Source organism: Chrysemys picta, chromosome 24 (assembly GCF_011386835.1).
Source record: "Chrysemys picta bellii isolate R12L10 chromosome 24, ASM1138683v2, whole genome shotgun sequence".
Taxonomy (NCBI): domain Eukaryota; kingdom Metazoa; phylum Chordata; order Testudines; family Emydidae; genus Chrysemys; species Chrysemys picta.
Window position 1 is genome coordinate 12,673,351 of NC_088814.1, and position 25,247 is coordinate 12,698,597.

The window sequence follows — 25,247 nt, forward strand, 5'->3', positions numbered from 1 at the left end:
ATCAATGGCTATTAGCCAGGATGGGCAGGGATGGTGTCCCTAGCCTATGTTTGCCAGAAGCTGGGAATGGGCAAAGGAGATGGATCACTCTATGGTTGCCTGTTCATTCCCTCTGGGGCACCTGGCATTGGCCACTGTCGGAAGACAGGATACTGGGCTAGATGGACCATTGGTCAGACCCAGTGTGGTTATTCTTATTTTCCCCCCTTTTGTCCTGGAGGGCAACCAAGCACGGAGGGACCGTGTGCATTAGTGACCAGCTGGCTGCATGTGCCCCGTTGCTGTGACTGCATGTACAAATCAGGCATGCAAATGCACATGCAAGTCTATGGAGAGCTGGCCCAAGCGCTGGAGAATCCCAGAGCTAGAGGGAATGGCACAGGGCCCCCGCCGATCAGGTGACCTTCCCACAACGAGCAACCTAAGGCTGAGGTGACCCATGGAGCTGTAGGGAAGGGATGTGGCGGTCTCAGGAGAAGGAGCAGGCTCAGGGCATACAGTGGAGATCCCATGGCAGCTAGAGACAGGGAGGGACTTTCAGGCTAGACAAGGTGTGGGAGATGAAGGCCTCATTTGTTTGCCACCTTGTGACCTCCAGATTGTCCCAGTTGAGGTGATAACTTGCCAGTCCTGGGAGCCCTTCCTCCAGTTGGGCCGTCACAAGGGACAGTGGGCTGGGGGTTATTTGGGGATCCGTTTGGGTTCCTCACATGCTAAGCTCCGTGTTCTTCTCTTTAAAGAAACCCAGGTCTCCTGCTCTGAATCTGCCGGGGGGAGCCAGGGGATTAGCACAGAGTTTGTGGCCCATCCTTTGATCCATCGTGGAGGGCCTGGATGGATTAACTCCTCAGCTGAGGCCATCACTCATCTGCTCTGCTGACCTGCCGCTGCTTTGCTCCCCACCCCCTGCCCCCCATCTGGAGGTGGTGGGGATGTGATCATCCCAAACCCTCTCTCTGATGGCCATTCCCACCCCCACCCCCAAGCCTCTGGGAGTGAAGGTGGCTGTCAGGTGCAGGAGGAAAGGCTCCTTCCCCTTTCCAGGGCCCCCCTCTCAGGGTGATCTCGGTCAGCAGCCCAGTTCCTACAGGCAGCTGGACTGTTTGGAGAGGCCTCGAGGAACCATGGGATGGGGCGGGGTCTGCAGTGACCCAGCTCCTCTCCTTTGGCCAGGCCTTTTACCTCATGAGGGTTTCCTGCTGTGGTGGCCAGCAGGGTCCCAGCCACGCTGGAGTAGGGGCAGCTCCGGGAGCCTCAGAGAAGTGCCCAGGACAGGATGATACGGGCAGCCCGGCCCTCAGCTGCCCTGCACGGGCCATGCAGCCTGGCAGGCCCCTAGCCTGGGCTGCCCCACGTGCCTCACCTACCATCCCCTAGCCCTCACCCTGCTGCTGTGACCCACTTTGTGCCTGGCACAGCCACACAGCACCCCAGGGCAGGGAGCAGCCTGGCACAGCACAGACCCACAGGCCAGCCCTGTGCACGGTTCAGACCACGGGCCAGCTGCCATAAAGCCACGGCTCACCACGAAGGCAGAGCCACCCCTCAGCCTGGCAGAACGGGGATGTAACTAGCCCAGAAGAGGGGAATTCCTCCCCGAGGCCCTTAAACAATTCCCCATTATCAGTCACATTTTTCTAATTAAATTCTGCCTCCCAGCTGGCTTGGCTCATAATTGTTTTCAGTTTTGTGAAACAGACCCTTTCAAAGCACCAAGTAGAAATATTACTGGTCTGGACTTTACTCTCTTGGCATATTGTAAATGTGATCAAGTAATAATCAGTTGTACGTAGGCTACAGTTCATGGTTAGTTCTGTGATCAGTTCTGTGACGTTGTGCAGTCTATATGGTTTTATAAAAATATAAGTGAATATAATGTAACTGGGATATGCTTCATGCAAAAGGTCTCTTGTAAGGTATCATTACAAAGCTCATAATCTACTGAGTGTGATCATCCTATTTGTAGAAATGTACCACTCTTGTATCTAAAACTAGAAATATAAAACATAACTCTGAGGGCCTATTGTAATTATGTAAAGTGTGGGCCATTAAGGAGAGTTTGGAATCTTGATGACTCCCATTGTCTGCAGATGGCTGTGTTTACCTGTGAGTCTTCCTGTATATGTGTGTGCTGGCAAGTGAGTAATGAAGTCTTGCAGTGACATGTGATCATGTCACCTGAACTGGAATCCATCTTTAACCTGGTGCTTTTCCAGTGAGAGGGGGTGGAAACCCAGAGGGACAAAGGGTTCCCGCCTTATGCAAAAGATATATAAAGGGGTGGAAGAGAACAAGGGGAGAGAGGAGCCATCATGAAGAATCCCCTAGCTATCACCTGAGCTGCAACAAGAGCTGTACCAGGGGAAAGAATTGTGCCCAGGCCTGGAAGGTGTCCAGTCTGAGAAAAAAACTTACTGAAGCATCTCTGAGGGTGAGATTATCTGTATTCAGTTTGATTAGGCATAGATTTGCGCATTTTATTTTATTTTACTTGGTGACTTACTTTGTTCTGTCTGTTACTACTTGGAACCACTTAAATCCTACTGTCTGTATTTAATAAAATCACTTTTTATTTAGTAATTTACTCAGAGTATGTATTAATACCTGAGGGAGCAAACAACTGTGCATATCTCTCTATCAGTGTTATAGAGGGTGAACAATTTCTGAGTTTGCCCTGCATAAGCTTTATGCAGGGTAAAACAGATTTATTTGGGTTTAGACCCCATTGGGAGTTGGGCATCTGAGTGCTAAAGACAAGCACACTACTGTGAGCTGTTTTCAGGTAAACTTGCAGCTTTGGGACAAGTGATTCAGACCCTGGGTCTGTGTTAGAGCCAGACAGGAGTGGCTGGCTCAGCAAGACAGGGTGCTGGAGTCCTGAGCTGGCAGGGAAAACAGGAGCAGAAGTAGTCTTTGCACATCGGGTGGCAGCTCCCAAGGGGGTTTCTGTGATCCAACCCGTCACAAGTTCCTCTTATCTCTCAAGGCGAGGGCTCATATAGAACACTCCCATGGCGGATGCAACACTTTTGAGTTAAGAAAATGTCATCAATGAGAAATTCCAAGGATGTTTTAGTACTAGTAGCATCAGACCTCCAGCATGTGTCACTCACATTGAAATTCCCCAGGATCACGCAGCTTTTTTTCCTACACTCTATCAACAGCTGCATAAGGAGCTGCTCATCCTGTTCGTTAGTGTGATTTGGTGATCTGCCCCTGACACCAGCTAACCCCCATCTTGTGCTGTATCGGTTAGGACAGGGATCCATAACCATAAAAGACCATTTTCTTCCAAGTTGTCAGAGACTCAGAAACAAGTCAGAGACACTCTACTGTCCATGTGCAAATGGCAATGTTCTGTACTTTATAAACTAGCCAGATCTATATGGATTTTCATGGCAATAGGGGAAAAAATGCTCTTCCCCTAGCACAATCCCCCTGCCAAATTTTAATTCCAGGATCCAAAGCATAGAAGTGCTAGAGCTCTTCAAAGAAATGGTCAGGAAAATGGATTACCTGCGTTAATGCTAACCGTGTTCTCAGAAATGCCTCAACTCGTTTTTGCTGAAAGTTACAAAAACATTCAACCCACAGCACAGCCTGAGCATGGAAAGTTCCTCCCCGGCAGTCCCAGTGTGGGAACGTTAGAAGCGATCGTGAATGGGGGTTTCATGACACATGCTCAGCAACCCCAACGTTCTTCTCATTTGCATTGCAGTAGTGGGGTCGCTGCCAGAACCATAAGCACCGACTCAGTGGGTGCTGTGAGGCTGGAGCACCCATGGAAAAATCAGCACCCACCAGCTGATCAGCTCCTCCTCCCTCCCTCAGTGCCTCCCACCCACCGCCGATCAGGTGTTCAGCAGTGGCGGGAGGTGCTCGGGAGAGGGGGAGGAGCTGGGGTGGGAAGAGGCAGAGCAAGGGTGGGGCATGCTCGTGAGAGGAGCAGAGGCAGGAAGAGGTGTGAGCATGGGCAGAGCCTCAGGGAGGGGCGGAGTGAGGCGGGAAGAGGCAGAGTGAGGGTGGGAACTTGGGGTAAGGGGTGGAGTGGGGGTGGGGCCTCGGGGCCGAGCAGGGGTTGAGCACTCCTGGGGAAAGCTGAAGGTTGGCACCTGTGGCCAGAACCCACATTAACAAACTTGTGAGCAGGGTCTGACTGAGTTCTCCCCTGACACCTTCCTGGGACGGGGAGAGACTTCAGGAGCAAACTGATTTTACGTGAACACACCTACTCTGCCCAGCTACCCAGCAGATAGAGCGGTGTCACTCCAAGCGATCAACTTGGCTGGTGTTAGGTTAGAACTCACATTAGTACTGAATGCAGGGGTGTGAAATGCTGTTATCAGAGTGTTGTCATTATTGCATGAATAAAGGGCAGGAAAATTGTGCTTAACCTGTCGCCAATGAGGGGGTCGCCCTCCGCTGAAAGGGCCTCGTTAAGCCAGGAGCTTGAATGCCAGACCCTGGAGAAAGTAAGAGGGGAGGAGACAGGTATCCCAGCCAGGAGACGTAAACTCTCCCTAAGGGTCCCTAGTCTGGTTTCAGATGTTCCTCCCACCCTTCAAAGATAGAGCTAAATAGGCTCCATTAAGAGCCTTTTGTTATGTTAAAGTGTTCAAATGAGAGCGGAAATCACTTGTGATGGGACAGCATTTCTGCCCAGCCTGCAAAGAGCTGAAACTCACTAGAGACTGACCTGAAGAGGTTACAGCAGACAGGGAGGTGACTGACAGTTAGCCGGCGAGCAGTGGGCTGGTGAATGGGCGGCCGGAGAGCAGAACCAGCAGCTGGCGAGGTGACCAGCCAGCACAAGTGCTCAGATGGCAGAGCAAGCAAGGTGCCTTCTTCCCGGGGTGGGAGGTGAACTCACACAGCTGCACCTCTGAACCCTGGGTCCTCACTGACCCAGACAACCACTGTGAGTGGGGTGGGGTGAGGGAGCAGAGAGGGGCACAGAACAGGAGCTGTGGCTGTAGAACTCAGGAACATGAGACAGAAGGCAGAAGACTCGGCCCCAGGCACTCTGGGCTGGGCGTCCTGCTCACAGTTTTATGTTTATGAATCCTGCTTTTTCAGTAATTACTGTCAGGTGACTTCCCTCCTGATATTAAACGTTTCCTTTTCTACACTCAGACTCTGTGCTTGCGAGTGGGGCAGTATTACCTCCCACAGGCACCCAGGGGTGGGGTGTAATTTCCCCAGGTTACTGGGTGGGGGCTCGAGCCGGTTCTGCGTTGTTTTGTTGAAAAGGAACCTCTAGATATTGAACCCGGCCCTGGTTCCTGCCGGCCCCACCTGGCAGAGGGGTTACAAACTCATTTCTCAGCAAGCTCCTCCCCCCTGCTCCTGCCAGGGCTTCCCCAGCATCCCGGCTACTGCACCACCACCGACCCCAGAGGGGTCCCACCCCCTGCCGTGTAACCAATGCGAGGGGCCTCCTGGCTCATCTGAGCCTTTGCCAGACAGCATCCTCTGACTCAAGCTGCAACAACCTGTCAGAGCCTCGAATACAGCAGCTGGGGGTGGAGGGTAAATATTGTCCTGGCTGCGTCCCCAGCCCCAGCCAGAGACCTGACACGTCCCTTGTTTACCCCGGATCAAAGGCGAAGCTCCAGCTCCGGAGTCTGTATCAGGGCAGAGCAGGCTGGTCTCCAGCACAGAGCGTGGGGGAGAGGGAGGAAGAAGGACCCGGGGGGGGTGACGTGTGTGTGTCCCGTTGTGCCTGCCTGTCTGCCTGCACCCCAGGAATGGGGGCCCCAGTAACCCCGGCCTGCCTGCTGCTCCTCCTGCACCTCACAGCTGGGACATCTGCAGAGCCGTAAGCCCTGTCCGTGTCTGTCTGTCTGTCCGCGTGGTGGGCAGTGTGGGGTGGGGGTTGGAAGCAGCCGAGGGCACCGATGAGGGGGCTGCTCGATCCGAAACTGATGGGAGAGGTCCGTTCTCCCCTGGGAGCTCAGTCCCTGACGCTGGGCCCCTCCTGGGCCCTCCTGGTCCTGCCCCTCCCAGCGGCGGGAGAGTTTGGTTGTGGTTAAGGCAGTGGGGTGATGATCTGCTGCGACCGCCTGCTCCCGTCAGCCTGTCACCTCCTCGGGCCACGGCCTGTCTCTGCCTGCGGGTCTGTCCAGCCCCAGCGCAGGGGGACCAGGCTGGGCTGGGCCTCTAGGCACCAGTGAAATAGAACAGGAATTACCAACAAACCCAGTGCGTTAAACGAACGTCTCAGCGAGAACCTGGGAGTGCCCCGAACGTGCAAACACCAAAGGGTTCCTGCAAGAGTGGGCGGAGGTCCCGGGGTGCAAACTGGGTGGGGGTGGGGGTGGGGTTGTATCTAAGCCAGTTACTGGCTGCAAAGGGTTCAGGTGCTCAGTACAGCCCCAGACTAGCCAGCCCCACCCCCCGTGCCGTGCACAAGGGTCTCTGCTCACTCTCAGCGCCACTAGCTGCCCCCTTCTGGGCAGACCGAGCAGCCGAGAGGCCGGGGATGGAGGGGGACTGAGCCCCTCTCTGCGCCCCCGGGGGCACTTCCAGCTCCGCGGGAGGCAGGCTGGGGCGGGGGATGGAGCGGGGGGCCTTGCCTAGGGTTACCATATTTTGAGTGTCCAAAAAGAGGACACTCCACGGGGCCCCGGCCCTGCCCCCAGCCCCGCCCACACCCCCGCCCCAACTCCACCCCTTCCCCAAAGTCCCCGCCCCAACTCTGCCCCCTCCCCTGCTTCCCGCAAACATTTGATTCGCAGGAAGCCTGAAGAGGCAGCAGGTAAGCTGGGGAGGGAGGAGGAGGCGCGGCCCAGTCTGGCCCCCCCAACCGAGCGGCTCCCTCCGGCCCCGGCCCTGGCGTCTCCAGCCTGGCCCCGCCCCGGCCCAGCACCACCGGCCCCAGCCCGGCCCTGGCCCCCGGCCCAGCACCCCCGGCCCCGCATGTCCCTATTTTCCCGGACATGTTCGGCTTTTGGGGATTTCCCCCCAACGGGGATTTGAGGCCCAAAAAGCCGGACATGTCCGGGAAAATCCAAACGTATGGTAACCCTAGCCTTGCCCTGCCCCTGCCCTGTGGTTAGAGAAACGAATCAGCCTCCAGAGCCGTCGACTGAGCTCAGTCCCAGCAGGAGGGACACTCAGAAATCGGGAGTCACCCCCTATCCTGGGGGAGGCCCTGGGCTGTTCCCTCCCCTCCCCTTTCCCCACTGCCCACGGTGCTGTCCCCTCCCCAGGCACTATGTGGTGGTGAGCCCAGCCGTACTCTACCACCCGCACATGGGGACGGTGTCAGTTCATCTCAGCGACCTCAACGAGACCGTCCGGGTGAGCGTCCGGCTGGAGGGGGGGATGGGCCCAGCGCTATCACCCTGCTGGAGAGAGAGGTCCAGGAGCCCCGTCTGCACGAGAACGTGCGCTTCCAGGTGAGCCCCCGCCCACAGCCATCAACACGTCCCCGGGCACTGGCCATGGGCACGGAGCCCGTCAGCCCCAGGTCTGCAGCCCCAGCCCAGCCTCAGGCCCTGGGCACAGCAGGGCTCAGGGGACTGGCCATGGGCACGGAGCTGGTCACTCAATGGGCAGCTGTAGCCACAGAACTCGAGCCCATCCCTCAGCAGCGACAGGCAGGAGGGAGTGGGGATAGGGTGGGGGGTACAGAGAGCACCCTGGCTTCCAACTCCATCGAGCGCCCCAGGTTCATGCTTCCTCCCATTCAGGGCCCCCAGGCTGGGGAGGGGGGTTCCTGTCTTTGGGGGGCGGGAACAGGGACTCACAAACACCACTGCCCCCCCCCCCCACGTGATAGCGGGTCTGCACCACGATCGGCCGGTTACCGGCTGCTGTGGCCTTGCTGGGGGTCTCCGTGTGCAGGTTCCAGCCCCGTCTGGGGGGCAGCAGGAAGTGGCAGAGCTGCACGTCTCGATCCGGGGAGATGCCCTGCAGTTCTCTGAGTGGAAGAAAGTGCTGCTGCGGGCGCTGCAGCCCAGGACCTTTGTGCAGACGGACAAGGCCGTCTACAAGCCAGGACAGACAGGTGAGAGGGCAGTAGCTGATGGAGGGAGTTTCCTGTGGCCCCAGGCCGTTGGGACGGACTCCCGGGCTCTGGGGTCGGGCTGGGGGCCTAGTGAGGGATTCGGGACTGTCACTTGTAGGCCTCTGTCTGCACCCAGCCCCAGGGGAGAAGAGGCCCAAAGCCTGAGGCTTGTTTGGGGGCCTGTATGGAACCATGTGGGGGTCTCAGCCCGTCCTTGACGATGGCACAGACACTGCAGGGAGCACCAATCGGCCTCCCCGGGCAGCCTCCAGCCATGCAGGGCAGAGCCGTGGCTCATTGGCAGAGGGCAGCGGGGGGAAGCTGGTGCTGCGCTGCACTGGCTGGGCCCATTCTGCGGGTTCACAGAGGCTGTCAGTGCCTGGGACATCTGGCTGGCACCTTCCCCAGCTGGGAATTCACAAAGACAAACCAAGCCGGGGATGATTCCCGCCTCTGCCTCTGCTCCTTTCCAGTGAAGTTTCGAATCTTCAGTTTTGACAAAGACTTCGTTCCCAGTACCCGGAAGGTGAGAGCTGGGGGTGGAGGAGGGGGGCAGTTAACAGGGCCCTGGTGCACTGGACACGTTAGGTTTGTCTACACCAGGCAGGATATTCATCCGGTTAGAAACTGGACAGTCCCCTTCATGGGTGCTTTGCCCCCGTACAGTGCATGCTTGTGTCTGGTATTGGATGTGGGGCGCCATTTGGAAAAGCGCACTGCTCCGCCCCTGCTGGTGTGAACTCACACACACCGAGTGTGCGAGGTCACGCCAGCGGGGACAGACCCACACCAATCCTGGAAATACTGGGATCTCCAGTATTCTGGGAATGCCTCAGCGGCCACCCTGGTCTACACTGCTGCAGGGGGCGAGTCTCCCAGGGCAGGTTAACAGCCTTGCAGTACCAGGGCTTGTGCTGGCCTGCTGAAAACAGTCGTGTGGAGCAGCCCCCTGAGCTACAGAGCCTAGCGCCTTGGGCAGTGGCCTCTGTTGGTTGCAGTCTCTTTACTGCACAGAGAGGGTTGATTGCACATTGCATGGAGCCGGAATGAGGGCGCTGGGCACCCACTGGCATTAGTGCAGTCTGTGATTGGCTGTGGATGCCAGCCCCCTCTCCTGGGATGACAGTCATTAGCACCTTTCAGCCTAACCGTGCTGTGCACTCTGAGTGACGTGGCAGAATCAGGCCCAGTGTGGAAATACAGATTGACAGCTCCCCTCCCAGCCATCTCGCCCGGGCACTGGCTGCAACGCAGACCCCCGGCCCTTAGACTGCCCCTTGGCAGAGACCCCAGCATCTCGCCCTGCTCCTCCACGCACACACCAGCCACCCACTGCCCTGTATCCGCCACTGCAGGGAGGAGAGCATGGGAGGTGCGAGGCCTCCAGCCTCATGGGCTCCCCTTCCTGTCCCTGCTCTCTCGGTCACCCCCGCTGCTGTCTGCATGATCCCCCATGGCCCCAGAGACACCCCAGCCGTGGGGAGGTCACAGGCAGACGCGGGGGCGGTGGGGGGTGTTTCCTGTCCCTCTAACCAGCCATCTCCTGTCTGTTTGCCTTGCAGCTGCCCCTGGTGACCGTGCAGGTCAGTCTGTGCCTCTCCAGCCTCCTCCTCTTCCTGTCTGGCTCATCCGAGGGCCCCCGGGGGTGTTCAGTCGCGGGGATCCCAGAGGAGTCTGGGCTGTGACCACAATGTCCAGCAATCCAGGCCTAGACCCCTCTGCCCTGCTGTGGGGGTGCAAAGGGTCCCAGAGCACAGGGCATTTCTGGGCTGGGCCACATGGGGGGCAGGGAGGGGACATTTGTGCCATCGGGTTACGTCCTCCCCACCCCGAGTTTGCAGAGTCTGGGGCTGTCTGTCCGGAAGGCAGGTGGGTTTGGGCCTGGCTGGGATCCCTGCCTGAGTCACTCACCCCGAATGTTCCCAGCCCCCAAACTCTGGGTCAGGCAGTGACTTGATCAGGCCAGTGGGGAACTCAGCAGGGAGCTCCCTTGGGAGCCTGAATGGGGGAAGGGCAGGGGAGGAGGGAGGGTCTCTGGGAGCTGCAGGGGCAGAGGGGAGGGGTGGAGGTTTGGGGAGGCTGCGTGGCGGGACGGGAACAGGAAACATACCCACAGAGGCCTAGCACTGAGATGGAAACGGTCCCTATGGCGTGTTCCCTGGGCTTTGTCCAGGCTGGAGATGGGGTGTCCCTCGGGAGCCTGTTCCCCCCAGAGGCGGTGCCTTTGGGTCAGGGCTGAGGGGCACTGGCAGGGGCCCCTTACCCAGCGGCTGCTCGGCGGTGCCTGCTCCAGGCTACGGAGAAGGATTTGAGCCCCCGGGCATCGATTCAGCCCCCGTCAGCAGCACGAGGCACTCGGGGGCTGCCAGGGACGAGTCGTGTGTGGGGGCAGCAGCTGAGCAGGGCGTGTCCGTTTGCCAGGATCCCAACGGGAACCGCATCGCCCAGTGGCGAGATGTGACTCCGCAGCAGGGCATCGTGGATCTGTCCCTCCCACTGTCTGCAGAGCCGGCCCTGGGGACGTACGCCATCGAGGCGCAGGGGACGAGGCACTCGTTCAGCGTGGAGGAATACGGTACGCAGCGGGGCCCAGGGTAGCACCCACATCTGCCCTGTGCCCCCCCCAGCCCCACCTCTGCTCCTCCTGGAGCACAAGGGGCTCTTCACACATACACACCCTTCCCAGAGCTGGTGTTCCTGGGAGGGGGAAGGAAATGTCAGCGGCCCCCTCTCCATTTCCCCCCCCACAAAACCTCCTCTGGCTCCTGCGGGGGAGGGGGAGAGAAGAGCTCTGATGTCTCCCTTGAAACAGCTGCCATCTATCCCCCCTCGCCCCAGACACCTGCCCCTGACCCCCCAACTGCCTCCCACCCCCACCCTCGCCTCAGACACCCTGCCCCTGAGGCCCCCGCAATACTCCCATCCTTCTCCTACTGGCCAATCCCCCCTCCCCTACCATAAGGGAAAAATGAAGAACCCACAAACACCCCCCCCTTCACTGGCCCATCCCAGCGCTGCACATTCACCAACACATGCTCCCCTCTTGGGGCTTCTGGGCCTCGGAGCTGCCCAGCCAGCTACTGTCAGTGCCCCAGGACGGCCCAGACCCTGAGGGACAAACTGCCATGGAGCAGCCCCCCGGCTCCTCTGGGCTGAGCCCAGGGGTGAATTTGGCCCTGTCTGGCCAGGCTGCCTGGCGGGGGCCTGCTGGGGACGAGGTCCCAGCCGAACACCAGCTCCCAGAGGGAAACAGCTGGGACCTCATCAGCCGGGAGAAACGCCCACGTCCCCTGGGCCCCCATGGTCCCTGGCGCGTCCCCGCTCTCAGCCCCACGTGGTCCCTGGCGCGTCCCCACTCTCAGCCCCACATGTACCCTGGCACATCCCCGCTCTCAGCCCCACATAGACCCTGGCCCGAACACCAGCTCTCGAGCCCATGTCGTCCCTGGCGCTGCCCCTGCCCTTAACCATTGGGGCCAGGCAGTGGGGGACAGAGGCTGTTTTTCAGTTTATTGTCAGTGGGGTTGAAAAGACTCCTGCCAGCTGAGGCTCCTGCTGCAGCCTCTTTCCAGCTCTGCTCCATTTCCGGGCCCTTCCCCTTCCCGCCCGGCCGGCAGGTTGGTGGGGGGCTGCAAGACCCAGGGAGAAGCTCCAAGGCCGAGGATCGCGATGAAACCCCCGAGCCGGGGCTGCGGGTCGGTTTCACCCCGTCCCTCTCTGCCCCCAGTGCTGCCCAAGTTCAAAGTGACCCTGGAGCTGCCCCCCGTGGTGACGGTGCTGGATGAGACGCTCCTGCTGCAGGTGTGCGGCCGGTGAGTGTGAAACCAGCCCTGCCGGGCTAATAAGGGGGGGACTGGAACTGCCCTGGACCTTCCTCCCCCGCCCCCCAGGCCAGAATCTGACCTGCCCCTTCCCAGCCTGCGCCCCTCTGCCCCATGCTCATGGCCAGGCAGGGCTCCCTGGGGCTCTCACTCCCAGCCACATGACCAGCCCCACCGCAGCAGGGACCCCCCCATGGGCAGGGGCGTTGGCCCCCTCCCCTCCCACTTACACTCTCCCTCCCCTCTGCTAAACAGATACACCTATGGGAAGCCCGTCCTGGGGAGGGTCCAGGCCAGACTGTGTCGGGAAGAAAAACCAGCAGATCCCTGTGACTATCTTCATGCCAAGCGAACCGGGGCTCTGTGCACGGAGCTTACTGGCCAGGTGAGTGTGACTGGGGCGGGGGGAGGTACATGACATGCTGCTGGAGGAGGCTCCTCTCCATGTTTTTCTTACACTGGCCAGAGGGGGCGCTGTGATCTGCCCTGATGAGGTTGGTGACATTGATGTAAAGCTGGTGTAAGTGCAGGCGAATCAGGCCCTGGATCCATCTGGGTCCCCATCTGGCAGGCTGGGACTGGAGACTGCCAGCTCTGTAGCTGGCTTAGGGACTTATACAGCCCCCGCTTCCCCACAATATCTCAGTGCTTCACTGATCCTCCTAGCCCCCGGGAGGTGGGGCAGACTCCTGTCCCCATTGTACAGATGGGGAACTGAGGCACGGAGATGCTCAGGGTCCGTCTGCGCAGCAAGAACCCTGCGGCAGTGTCTCCGAGCCCAGCTCTACTGCCTGGGGCTTGCGCCGTGGGGCTAAAGGAACAGTGTAGAAACTCGGCTGGAGCCTGGGCACCGAGACCCTCCCCCTCCCCGGGTCTAGCGCCTGGACCCGACCGTCGACCTGCTGGTTTTAGCCCCGCAGCACAAGCGAGGTCAGCAGGGCTGGGCTCGGAGACTCACGGCCGCAGGGTGTTTCTGCTGGAGCCGTACTCAGAGGGACTTGCAGGCAGCCTGTGGCAGAGCAGGGACTTGCCACCAGGTCTCTCCAGACCTAGGCTAGTGCCCCAGGTTACAGGGCCGCCCTTCCTCATCAGCAGCTCTCGTTAGGCAGGGGCAATGGAACGATACAGATCTCCCCGAATGCTCTGAGTCCCTGGGGAGTTAGGGGGGTGATTAGAATTAGCCAGCGTTACCACGACGATGGGGGACAAGCACCAGGGGATCTGTGATGGGCACGGGTGGACACGGCCTGTTTTACGTCTCAACCCACCCAAAGCAGCTCCAGCTACACAGCGCCCCCAGCGCCTCGCTGGGGTACTGGTGTCAGGGCTGACTCCAAGGTGAGAGCGCCCCCTGCTGCTGACTTCAGCACCCAGGTTTTCTCCTGTCCTGGCACTAACCAGGCCAAGCCTGATTAGAGACCTGCTGAGCTGACATCTGCGGGGCCTGGTGCAGAGCTGCTGCTAACGGGCTGTGATTCTCTCCCTCCAGACTGAGAGCAACGGCTGCTTTTCCACAGAGGTGGGGACGGCTCCCTTCAACCTGACCCACTCTGGCTACAAGATGAGCCTCCAGGCCAACGCGTCTCTCGTGGAGGAGGGGACAGGTGGGACTGAAAACAAGCACACATGGACACCCCCAGCCTGGCAGCCCCCAGCACTGAACCCCCAGGGGCAGAGGGGGCTCACTTGCACGTGTGGTCATGTCATTTGTAGCCCAGCTGCTTTAGAGACAGGCCCAGAGGTAGCGTTGGGGGTTGGATCTGGAGTTCTGGTTCAGCCCATCACTGGGATCGATCCCTCATGAGGAGCTCAGACCTGGACACATTCATGCAAAGACTAAATACCCTCCCGCGAGTGGCCTCTGGCTGTGCACTGAGCTGGCAGAGCAGAGTGAAGGCCCAGCCTGTGTCGCTGGGCCCTGAGTCACAGCCTCAGTGACGTTAGCGCTTAGCGTTCAAAACTGCAAGTGCTAATCACTTAGCAACGAACCCAGATAACTCCACATTTAGCCCAGAAGAATCCTGATTTCCAGAGCAGCCGACACCCGTTTGGCTGAAAACTGTAACTGTGGGGTGGCTACAACGTTATCCTCGGGTGCTGACATCAGCGATGGTGAAGTGGCTGGAGGAGAGCGGGTCCAGAACGGCAAGGGGTCACTGGGCACTTCTGAAAACGGCCCTTTCTGGGGGCAGGCCCTGTGCCGAGAGGCCTGTGTGCCGGGTCAGCTCTGGGGCTGTTCAGTAAGGAGCTCTCTGCTGGGGAAAGGGCCGCAGAGCCAGGAGACCCTGCTGGCAAATGTCAAGTGGCTGGTTTGGGATTAAGCCCCGGGGGAAGGTGGATCTAAATTTTCTAGTTTCCAGATTCCCCAGGAAAATCCTTCTCCGACTCCAGCCGAACCTCCCAAATTCTCCCCCAAATCACACCCTCCAGTCCATAGCGAGAGGGGGTAAAAATGGCTGCACGGATTGTTATGGAGAGAAATCTGGGACGTAGCCTGAACTCTGATGGCTCTCCTGGCACCTTCCTCCTATTGTCCCTCCCTCTCCTGCTAGGGGTGGAGCTCAGCGCGACCAAGAACTGTGACATCGTGTCTGAAATCGCTACGGTGACCTTTGAGGACACTGACGAGACCTACAAGACTGGAATCCCCTACACTGGCAAGGTAACGGGATTACTGGTGTGACAGAGTGGGATATGTTTGTACCGCACTGTAACCTCCATTGGTGTTGACTGCTTGCTGGATGTGCTGCACTTCTGGTGCCCATGTGCCCCATGCACTGGAGATCAGAATGCTTTAGCTGCGCTCTCCATGTCCTCAAGCCCCCTCTTACCGAGGGCACAATGAGGGTTGAGAAAACCAGGCAACCCTCAGTTCCTTCTCACAGCCCCTGGCTGAGAGACAGAGCCAGCAGCAGTGTTCGGTCTCCTGCGCCGCTGAAGTTTTTCTCTTTACGTTTTGTAAATAGTCATTTTGATAGTTAATAATTGGTACTGGAGATAGTGGTTTAGTTAGAGCTGAACTCTCCTGTTGTAGGGAGGATTTCAGTCTTAGACTCCCTCTCCTCGGAGCAAAGAATGTCGGTCATACGTACAGGGTCGGGGAGTCTAGCCTGGGAAGCAGGGACTCTGAAAGAGATTTGGGGGTCGTGGTGGATAATCAGCTGAACATGAGCTCCCAGTGCAATGCTGTGGCCAAAAGCGCTAATGCGACTCTGGGATGTATAAACAGGGGACTCTCGAGTCGGATACTCTGTATTTGGCAGGGGTGCAACTGATGCTGGAACCCCGTGTCCAGTTCCGGTGCCCACAATTCAACAAGGATATTGATAAATTGAAGAGGGTTCAGAGAAGAGCCCCAAGACTGGTGAAAGGATTAGACAAGATGCCTTATAGTGATAGACTCAAAGAGCTCGATCTATTTAGTTTAAGAAAGAGAAGGTTAAAGGGTGACTTGGTTACAATTTGTAAATATCGGGGAACAAATATCCAATCTAGCAGAGAAAGGTCGAACACGATCCAACGGCTGGAAGTTGAAGCTACACAAATTGAAACTGGAAATAAGGTGTAAATTTTTTATAGTGAGGGTAATTAACCAACACTTTACTGAGGTTCGTGGTGGATTCTCCATCCCTGACAATTTGTAAATGAAGACGGGATGTTCTTCTTCAAATGTTGCTCATGTGTATTTCACAGTAGGTGTGCATACTCACCACGTGCACCAGTGCCGGAAGTTTTTCCACTAGCAGTACCCATAGGGGGGAGTGCCCCCCGCGACCTCTGGGGTGGCACCTGCCTGGCGCGCTATAAGGGGCCACTGCACGCTTCCCCCACCCTCAGTTCCTTCTTGCCACCAGTGAAGGTGCGTCGGAAGTGCTCTGCTCCAACTTCGCTGTAGCTCGTCCCCTGTTCGTTCGTTTAGTACCTGTAATTAGTTAGCTGCATAGTTAATTTTAGTTAGTCAGTGAGCCCAGGCTGGGGCATGCCCCGTGCCCTGGGGTTTAAGTCATGCGGTTCTTGTCGGCATTCTATGCCAAGAAGCGACCCGCACACAGTCTGTTTGCGCTGCTTGGGAGAAACCCACATCAGCGAAAGGTGCAAAATTTGGAGAGCATTTAAGCCCCAGACCGAAAGGGAAAGAGACATTAGGCTCCAGACCTTCCTGATGGAGCACACCGCTCCGAGCTGGTACCAGGCACCTCATTGTCAGTACGCGGCGATCAACTGTTGCCATCGACCATTTGGCAGCTCTGCCCATCCACGGAACACGCCAAAAGGACCAAGAAGACTCACTCCTTGCAACGGCACCGAGGGAAGTCTGGGACAGAGGCTAGGCCCATGTTGGGCAGTCCTCGATCCCCATTAGGCCCCAGGCTCACATATTCGAGGGGCACAGGCACTTCCTCCAGTTTGTGGTAGGACACAATCATTACCAATTTCCAAACTGGAGAATCGTACTGTCCACTGCCCCCAGGGTGTTTACAAAATGCACGTCGATGGTAGTGGCCTACCTCAGATGGTGGGGGGGTCCAGATATTTCCCTATCTGGATGATTGGCTTGTTAATGGCATCTCCCGGTTGCAGGTGAGGGATCACGTGGCGCTCTTCCTGTCCACGTGCACCACCTTGGGCCTACTAGTAAACAACACCAAGTCCATGTTCGTCCCGGTCCAACGCATAGAGTTTTTCAGGGTGCTCCTGGACGCAGTGTCGGCCAGGGCCTCTCTCCCGCCACACAGGTTTGAGACCCTAAAGGGTCTCATCGACTCGGTCACGAGATTCCCGGTTACAACAGCCAGGGTTTGCCTGCAGCTCTTCGGTTATATGTCACTGTGCACGTGCGTGGTCCATCATGCCAGACTCAGGATGAGACCCCTCGAGCTCTGGCTGGCCTCGAATTTCTCCCAGGCCACAGACGGGATGGACAAGGTCCTCACAGTGCCAGATTCGGTGAACACCTCCCTGAGGTGGTGGTCCACCCCAAGCAACATGCTCCAAGGGGTCCCGTTCAGGGACAAGGTCCCGTCATTGGAGCTGGTGTCCAATGCGTCGGACCTGGGTTAGGGAGCCCACATGCGGAGCGTTCAGACCCAAGGCCTGTGGTCGGCTCAAGACCCAAATCTACACATAAATGTCAAAGAACTCAGGGCGGTGTGGCTGGCGTGTATGGCCTTTCGCTCGCGCCTGGAGGGCAAGGTAGTTAAGGTCCTCATGGACAACATGGCCTCCATGTGCTATATCAACAGGCAAGACGGGGCCCAATCTTCCGCCCTCTGCCACAAAGCCCTCAGGCTGTGGGACTTCTGAAGTCCACAATATCCACCTGAAGGCCTCCCACTTACCAGGCGCCTGGAACGAAAAGGTGGATCGGCTAAGCAGGGACTTCTCCTCGCAACACGAGTGGTCCCTTCACCCAGAAGTGGCCCACCAGCTCTTCCGAAGGTGGGGAACTCCCCAGGTGGACCTGTTTGCGACTCGAGAGAACCGGCGATGCCCCCGGCTCTGCTCCAGGGGGGTTGGGGAGTGGCGCTATCTCCGATGCTATCTTTCTCCTGTCCTGGTCAGGCAGGCTTCTCTATGCCTTTCCCCCGTTCCCTGTAATCAGCAGGGTCCTGGAAAAGATAAAGTTGGACAAGGCCCAGGTCCACCTGATTGCCCCGGCGTGGCCCAGGCAGTACTGGTACGGGACCCTCATGAGCCTGGTGGTAGCTCCGCCGTGGCTGTTACCGCTCCGCCCGGATCTGCTCTCACAGGACCAGGGCCGCCTCCTCCATCCCAACCTGGCGGCTCTCCATCTCACAGTGTGGCTGCTCAATGGTTAGGGGGAGAGGAGAGGGAGTGCTCGGAACAGGTTCAGCGTGTCCTCCTTGAAAGTAGACGGCCCTCCACTCGCTGCGCTTACTTGGCTAAGTGGTCACGATTCTCTAAGTGCGCGGTGGACCAGGGTGTCTCTCCAGGGTCTGCCCCTATCCAGCTTATCCTTGATTACCTCCTCCACCTGAGGACCCCGGGGCCTGGCACCCTTGTCGGTCAAGTGCACCTGGTGGCCATATTGGCCTTCCATCCCCCAATGCAAGGACACATGGTGTTCTCCCATGCTATGACTGTCCGGTTCCTTAAAGGTCTGGAACGCCTCTTCCCATACTCTAGACCCCTGATTCCACAGTGGGACTTAAACCTGGTCTTAGCTTGTCTTACGGGGCCCCCTTTGAACCGTTGGCCACGTGCTCCTGGTCTCACCTCTCATGGAAGGTGGCCTTCCTGGTTGCTATCACGTCGGCTAGACGTGTCTCGGAGCTTAGGGCCCTGACCCCCATACATGGTCTTTCACAAGGACAAGGTCCAGCTCCGCCCATACCCCGAATTCCTCCCTAAGTTGGTCTCCGCATACCACATGGGTCAGGACATTTTTCTACCAGTCCTCTGCCCCAAGCCTCATGCATCCAGTGAGGAGTGCCGTCTCCACACGCTCGGCGTGCAGCGGGCTTTGGCTTTTCACCTCGAGAGGACTAAGCAGTTCAGGAAGTCCTCGTAACTGTTTGTCCCCTCGGCCGATCTCCATTCAGAGGCTGTCCAACTGGATCACTTCATGCATCCAGTCCTGTTATGAGCTGGCGGGCGTTCCCCTGCCACCCATTCTGAGGGCACACTCGACCCGGGCACAGGCCTCATTGCCTGCCTTTGGGGCCCACATCCCTATCCAGGACATTTGTAGGGCCGCCATGTGGTCTTCGGTTCACACATTCACCTCGCCTACCAAACCAGGGATGACGCCAGGTTCGGCAGGGCGGTACTCTGTCCTGAGAACTTGTGAACTCCTACCCACCTCCAACAGATATAGCTTGGAATTACCTATTGTGGAATACACATGAGCAGTCACTTGAAGAAGAAAAGACAGTTACCTTTTCCGTAAATGGTGTTCTTTGAGATGTGTTCTCATGTCTATTCCACATCCCACCCTCCTTCCCCTCTGTCGGAGTTGATTGACAAGAAGGAACTGAGGGTGGGGGGAGCGCGCTGCTCCCCTTATACCGCGCCAGGCAGGTGCCACTCCAGGGGTCACGGGGGGCACTCCCATATGGGTACTGGTAGGGGAAAAACTTCTGGCACCGGTGCACGTGGCGAGCACGCACACCTACTGCGGAATAGACATGAGCAACACATCTCGAAATGACCAGTTATGGAAAAGGTAACTGTCTTTTCTTCTAACATATCGGCTCTAGGATTTATTTTGGGGCAGGTCTCTGGCTTGTGCTATGCAGGAGGTCACAATGGTCCCTTCTGGCCTTGGAGTCTATGAATCGTGATATGGGGGGTAGGACTCTGAGGTGAGCAGTTCCTGTCTTCTCCACATATGGGGGGTTTGGTCCCCAGGATTTAAATTATGTCCCTTATGTGGCTCTGCCATGCCCGGAACGACAGACACTCTAAGTGTCTGTATTGTCTGGGTTCACAGACACGCGGTAGAGAGCAGTGCAGGGACTTCAGAGCCCTCCCCAAACGGGCTGTGAAATCCAGGGAGACTAGACTGAAGGGATTTCTCCTGGAGAAGTCTAGGAGGCCAGGCTCAGTCCCTGAAGAGATGCAGGATCCTCCTAGGACCGATCACCCTTGTGTAAAAAGTACCCTGGCAGCCATCTCTTCCGCCTCTAAGGCTGTGCCTGCCCCGGTTAGTGACCTCGAGTGTGATGGACGCCATCCTGCCAAGGAGCACAGGAGTAGATCTCCTCCTCAGGTGACTGCTACGTCACCTCTTTCTGTGTCACTTAAGAAGGGCAGCTCGAGGCCAATCCCTGGTCCCTCTGGCGCCCAGAGAGCAGGAATCCTGAGTCCTTGGTTCCGCTGCTGGCTCATCCCTTGGTGCCCAGAGAGGATTTCACTTGGTGGTGGCCTCTCAGCACCACTGCTTGCGGCACAGTCATTGCTGCTGGTGCTGCTGCTGGTGCTTTTGGCACCACTGTTTGCCGCACCGATGCATCACGCCCGGAGCTCTCGCCTTCATTGCACCAGGTGCCGTCTCCTCAGTGCCTCTGCTACCTGCACCTGTGGCCCAGACGTCCCATTTCCGGCACTCAGCATCCATCGCACGGGTCCTACCACGCCACTGCTGACAGTGCTGGATCTCGTTTCGCCTCCCGCAGCGACAGACACAGCACCAGGCGATTGGACCATTTCTGAACTCCCAGACACCCTTTGTTGGCTCCTTGAGGAGCAATAGGGGAGATTTTAAAGGCCCCAGTAAGAAAAGCCACGTCTAGCAGTCAGAGTTACTGGCCTAGTGGGTGGGGGGAAGCAGTTTCATAGAATCATAGAATATCAGGGTTGGAAGGGACCTCAGGAGGTCATCTAGTCCAACCCCCTGCTCAAAGCAGGACCAACACCAACCAAATCATCCCTGCCGGTGCTTTGTCAAGCCTGATCTTAAAAACCTCTAAGGAAGGAGATTCCACCACCTCCCTAGGTAACCCATTCCAGTGCTTCACCACCCTCCTAGTGAAAAAGTTTTTCCTAATATCCAACCTAAACCTTCCCCACTGCAACTTGAGACCATTACTCCTTGTTCTATCATCTGCTACCACTGAGAACAGTCTAGATCCATCCTCTTTGGAACCCCCTTTCAGGTAGTTGAAAGCAGCTATCAAATCCCCCCTCATTCTTCTCTTCTGCAGACTAAACAATCCCAGTTCCCTCAGCCTCTCCTCATAAGTCATGTGCTCCAGACCCCTAATCATTTTTGTTGCCCTCCGCTGGGCTCTTTCCAATTTTTCCACATCCTTCTTGTAGTGTGGGGCCCAAAACTGGACACAGTACTCCAGATGAGGCCTCACCAATGTCGACTAGAGGGGAATGATCATGTCCCTCGATCTGCTGGCAATGCCCCTACTTATACAGCCCAAAATGCCGTTAGCCTTCTTGGCAAGAAGGGCACACTGTCGACTCATATCCAGCTTCTCGTCCACTGTAACCTCTAGGTCCTTTTCTGCAGAAATGCTTCCTAGCCATTTGGTCCCTAGTCTGTAGTGGTGCATGGGATTCTTCCATCCTAAGTGCAGGACTCTGCACTTGTCCTTGTTGAACCTCATCAGTTTTCTTTTGGCCCAATCCTCTAAATTGTCTAGGTCCCTCTGTATCCTATCCCGACCCTCCAGCGTATACCACTCCTCCCAGTTTAGTGTCATCTGCAAACTTGCTGAGGGTGCAGTCCACGCTATCCTCCAGGGAATGTGTGTAAGCAAAGCAACGGGGCTGGGAGATCTGAGGCCCTGGTTTCAGGCCTCGGAGCAGCTGGACTGCAGAGTCCCACATCCCAAGGGAGGGCTCAGTCAAGGGATCAGACAACCAGTTACCCCTCAGTGCTCACCCCAGCACCCACAGCTATTCGAGTCCTGCCCCAACTTCTTCCCCAATCTTCTAATGCCCCTCAGGCCTCATCCCAACACCGCATCCCAGCCCTGGGCTTTCCCAGTGCATCTCAGGGCTGGATTGCATTGTCCCTTTCTGCTCCCAGCCAACTCTTTAGCCCCTAGTGGGTAACACTCTCCCAGGAGTCTGCTCCCTTGAGTTGTGCGTCTCCCCCTTTCTCTCCCGGCTCAGATGCTCCTGAAGACAGCAGATGGCTCTGCACTGAAGAATGAGAAGCTGCAGCTCTTTGTTAGATATGGGAATAAGAATAAGAAGCAGACCTTCCTGACCGACGAGTCTGGCAGAGCCTCCTTTGAGCTGAACACCTCCGGCTGGACAGGGAGCGTCACTCTGAGGGTAAGTGACGGGCCTCCGAGCCCCAGTGGGGCCCCTACACTTCAGCCTCTGTTACTGTGTCTGTGATTGTTGATGTTTATTACGGTGGTGCCTAAGGAGCAGCCAGGATCGGGGCCCCATGGTGCTGGGTGCTGCACACACTCAGCGTAGCAAACGGCCCTGCCCGAAGCGCCTGCAGGCTGAATAGCCAGGACAGACGGTGGGGCAGGGGGGGGAGGCGCAGAACCCACCAGCAGAACCATCAATGGGGTGATGCAAATGGTATCATAGTGCCACCACTTGTCTTCTCATTAATATTTGGGGTGGGGTTTAGTTAGGAAGGTCGCCCCCTTCAGGGAGCTCAGCTCAGGGGCTGCCCCATTGCCGCTGTCGGGCTGCCCCATTCGAACCGCTGGGGTTTTCCATGTCACTCTTACGGACGCAGGGCGAGGGGTCATGGGGGTGAGCTCAGCCGGCAACATCAGCGCCTGCCCTGCCCCGGCTGCATTCCTGTCCTGTGCTGGGTGCTCTGCACCCCGGCGAGCCCCATCGCTCTCTCTATCCCACAGGGGCGCTTCAAGCAGGTGGATGGCAGCTCTTTAAATGGGAGAGTCTCTCCCAGTTACCAGGATGCCCATCGTCACCTGGAGCCCTTCTACTCCAAGAGCCAGAGTTTCCTGAAGATCCGCTCGCTGGGAGGGGTGCTGCCCTGCGACCAGGCCCAGCAGCTCCAGGTGGATTACGTCATTGCTAGGGAGGCCCTGGGGAAGGGGTCCAGGAGCCTGGATTTCATCTTCCTGGTGAGCCCGTCCTGAAAGACTACAGTGTGTGTGTGTGTTTGTGCATGCGTGTGTGTCTGTGTGTGAGCAGGAGGTGCGCTATCAGCGCTGTGTCCCCACAGCAGAGCAGTGGGGAATCGAATGTTTCCTTTGAATTACAAGGGCGGGGCTAGATCAGGACGGGGCTTTTCCCCTTTCCCCACTAGGGGCTCTGGTTCCAATCTGGCCCCAAAGCGGGGGCTGGCTGGTCTGGGGGGGTTGGGGAACAGGATACCTGCCTGAATGTGCTTACTTGCACCCCCACCTCTGCTGGCTCAGTCGATGGGGAGGAGAGGCTGCACCCTGCCCTGACTCCAGCCTGCATGGCCACCCCCACGTCGGGGCGTTTGTCAGCCCTCTGTACAGCATCAGCTTGTAACCCAGTGTGCCTGGGGCAGCCCTCACTGGAAATGCCAAGGTCAGGACAGGCTGCAAAAAAAGAGCAGATTCTCCCAAAACCAGAGGCAGATTTACCATGAAACAAACCAAACTGCAGGACAAATCTCATCGGACAACCTGCCCCAAAGTCCCGGCCGGCGGCGCAGCAGGGCTCAGGCAGGCTGCCTGCATTCTGTGGCCGGTGACCCCAGGCTGCTCCCAGAAGTGGCCGGCTGCTGGCACGTCTCTGCGTGCCCCTGGTGGGTGAGAGGTGGCTCCACATGCTGCTCCCGCCCCAAACAGCGCACGGAGACCTGCTGCCCCCTCCCCACAAGGGGCGCGCAGAGACATGCCAGCAGCAGCAGAGCAGGGCTAAGGCGGCTCCCTGACCACGCTGCCTCCCTCCCTCCGCGCCGCTCCCAGAAGCAGCCGGCATGTCCCTGCGGCCCCGGGGGGGGGAGTGTGTCTCTGTGCTCTGCCCCTGTCCTGAGCGCCTACTCCGCAGCTCCCATTTGCCGGGAACTGCAGCCAATGGAAGCTGTGCAGGTGGCACCTGTGGGCAGCGGTGCAGAGAGACCCCCTGGTCCCTCCCCCCCACCTAGGAGCTGCTGCCAGAGGGGTGTGCTGGTCGCTTTGGGAGCCATGCCACCCATGGTAAGCATCACCCCCCTGACCCTTTCCACACCCGCCCGGAGCCCGAACCTCGCACCCAAACTCCCTCCCAGAGCCCGACCCCTCACGCCCTGCCCCAATCAAAGTACCTCACTTTATTTTCATTTCCTTCCTATTACTTATAATATAGTGTTACCCGGGGTTCTTTCAACCCAAAGCTCTTGGTAACTTTCACTCTGTGCAAGGTGGTGTCAGGAAATAAATCAGGGGAGACACGGCCGTCCGACTGATAGATGGCCGGCACAAACAGGACAGCACAAGAGTGCTTTCACTTAAAGCTAAACTTAGACTCAAGCACTTACACACGTCCGCAACAGGTTTTACAATAGAATACAAAGTATAAGACACTTTTAACTGACTATATTTAAATTCAGGTACATGAAATTCAAAATCACATCCCCTAATTGCTACCATATGACAGAAACCTTTATTCTCATAAGCATTATGATTTATTTTATGCACAAAATTAACAAGAAATGTAGGACACCAACTTCTAAGACATACACAATGATTTCCTAGATACACAAACACAGAATTGTTACTTACAAATGGGTTAATAGCATAATGGCATTTTCCTTCAGTTACTTCCAAACATACATCCTGAGGTTGGAGGGCATTTTGGTTACATTCATCTCCAATTCCAGATTCCTCTAAACAGGCTCCCAATCCTACGTTTTCCATTTTTGATCATCTTTTACCACCCACACTCTGTGGTCGATAGGTTCCATTACGGTCTGATTAATATTGAGGCCTAAAGCCACAATGGGAGAAACCCATTTTATTTCTGCTTGGAACATTAGCAAAACAAAGACCGTGATTTCCTCTGACTCTTGATTATAGGTGAAATTTACCATTTTCCACCAGGCCTGTAACTCTCTTTCAGTTTGGGTGGAATTTTTCCAAATGATGCTTCTAATTTCTACTGGGAGCACCCCATTCATACCATCATGAATCATATCTTTTACTGCATCAATCATCCATACTTGCATTTGCATACACGCCATAGCTAAAGAAGTGTTAGCTTGCAGAGTGCCAACAGCCTGCAAGAGGCGGCGATGGTCTTCCTCTTGCGTTTTTCCCCATTCCTCTAAGATATTTGCTACTTGGGATTGCAGAGAGCTTAATTGCTCGAATGATACCCTAATAGGTGTAGCCAAATCTTTTATGTGAGCTTCCATCGCATTCGTCTTGTTTGCAAGCACCTCCTCATTAATGCTGTTAAAGACTGCGCCTCCCGTTCCAATTGCTCCCCATAAGTCTCTTTTTACCCTTCTATGTTCCCTGCTAGAACTGTCTGGTTTGGGAATATTGTGTGTTTCCATCCAATTTTTCCAACCTTCAAATAAGGGCGGAACAAATTGCTTACACTGGGGCTCTATCACTGAGACCCTTGTCAAACTTAGATCTAGAATGACCTTTTTGAGGGAGTGAGTAGGGTGAGTCACCAATTGCTTTTTGACATTGGTTCGGACAACATAGGGACCGATTAAATTAGTGACTGGTGGGTCCAAAACCCAAACATTGCAACTTTTTACCCCATGAGGCCCTCGCAGAAGCCATTTTCCTGTCATGCTAATCTACATGTTGATAATTTCCTCACTAGCACACCAGATTAACTGATGCTGCTCTCCACATCGCGGAGACAGGAGCTCTTCTTTGAGCGGCCACTAGTTCCTGTTGGAACAGGACAGGAGGATCTTCCATTCCCCTCCTGGTGTGACTATGTACAATTCTGGTTTTTCCAAATTCGTCTGCTTCCCAGTGAGGTAGATGGCATATTCTAATTTAAATCGGATTGGTTTGTTTCCTGTT

At 56.7% G+C, this 25,247-nt stretch overlaps 1 protein-coding gene across 1 annotated transcript in view; it reads left to right on the plus strand.

Annotated features, from left to right (window-relative positions):
• The first annotated feature begins 5,566 nt into the window (after positions 1 to 5,566).
• LOC101942093 (alpha-2-macroglobulin-like protein 1) overlaps positions 5,567 to 25,247 on the plus strand; it is a 58,964-nt gene continuing 39,283 nt past the window's right edge. The window contains 13 exon segments of the mRNA XM_065577638.1: positions 5,567 to 5,818; positions 7,212 to 7,318; positions 7,321 to 7,400; positions 7,849 to 8,011; positions 8,485 to 8,537; positions 9,574 to 9,594; positions 10,433 to 10,586; positions 11,739 to 11,823; positions 12,088 to 12,217; positions 13,322 to 13,436; positions 14,385 to 14,494; positions 21,424 to 21,588; positions 22,137 to 22,367. Coding sequence (XP_065433710.1) covers positions 5,748 to 5,818; positions 7,212 to 7,318; positions 7,321 to 7,400; positions 7,849 to 8,011; positions 8,485 to 8,537; positions 9,574 to 9,594; positions 10,433 to 10,586; positions 11,739 to 11,823; positions 12,088 to 12,217; positions 13,322 to 13,436; positions 14,385 to 14,494; positions 21,424 to 21,588; positions 22,137 to 22,367 — 1,485 coding nt within the window. The 5' untranslated portion in view covers positions 5,567 to 5,747.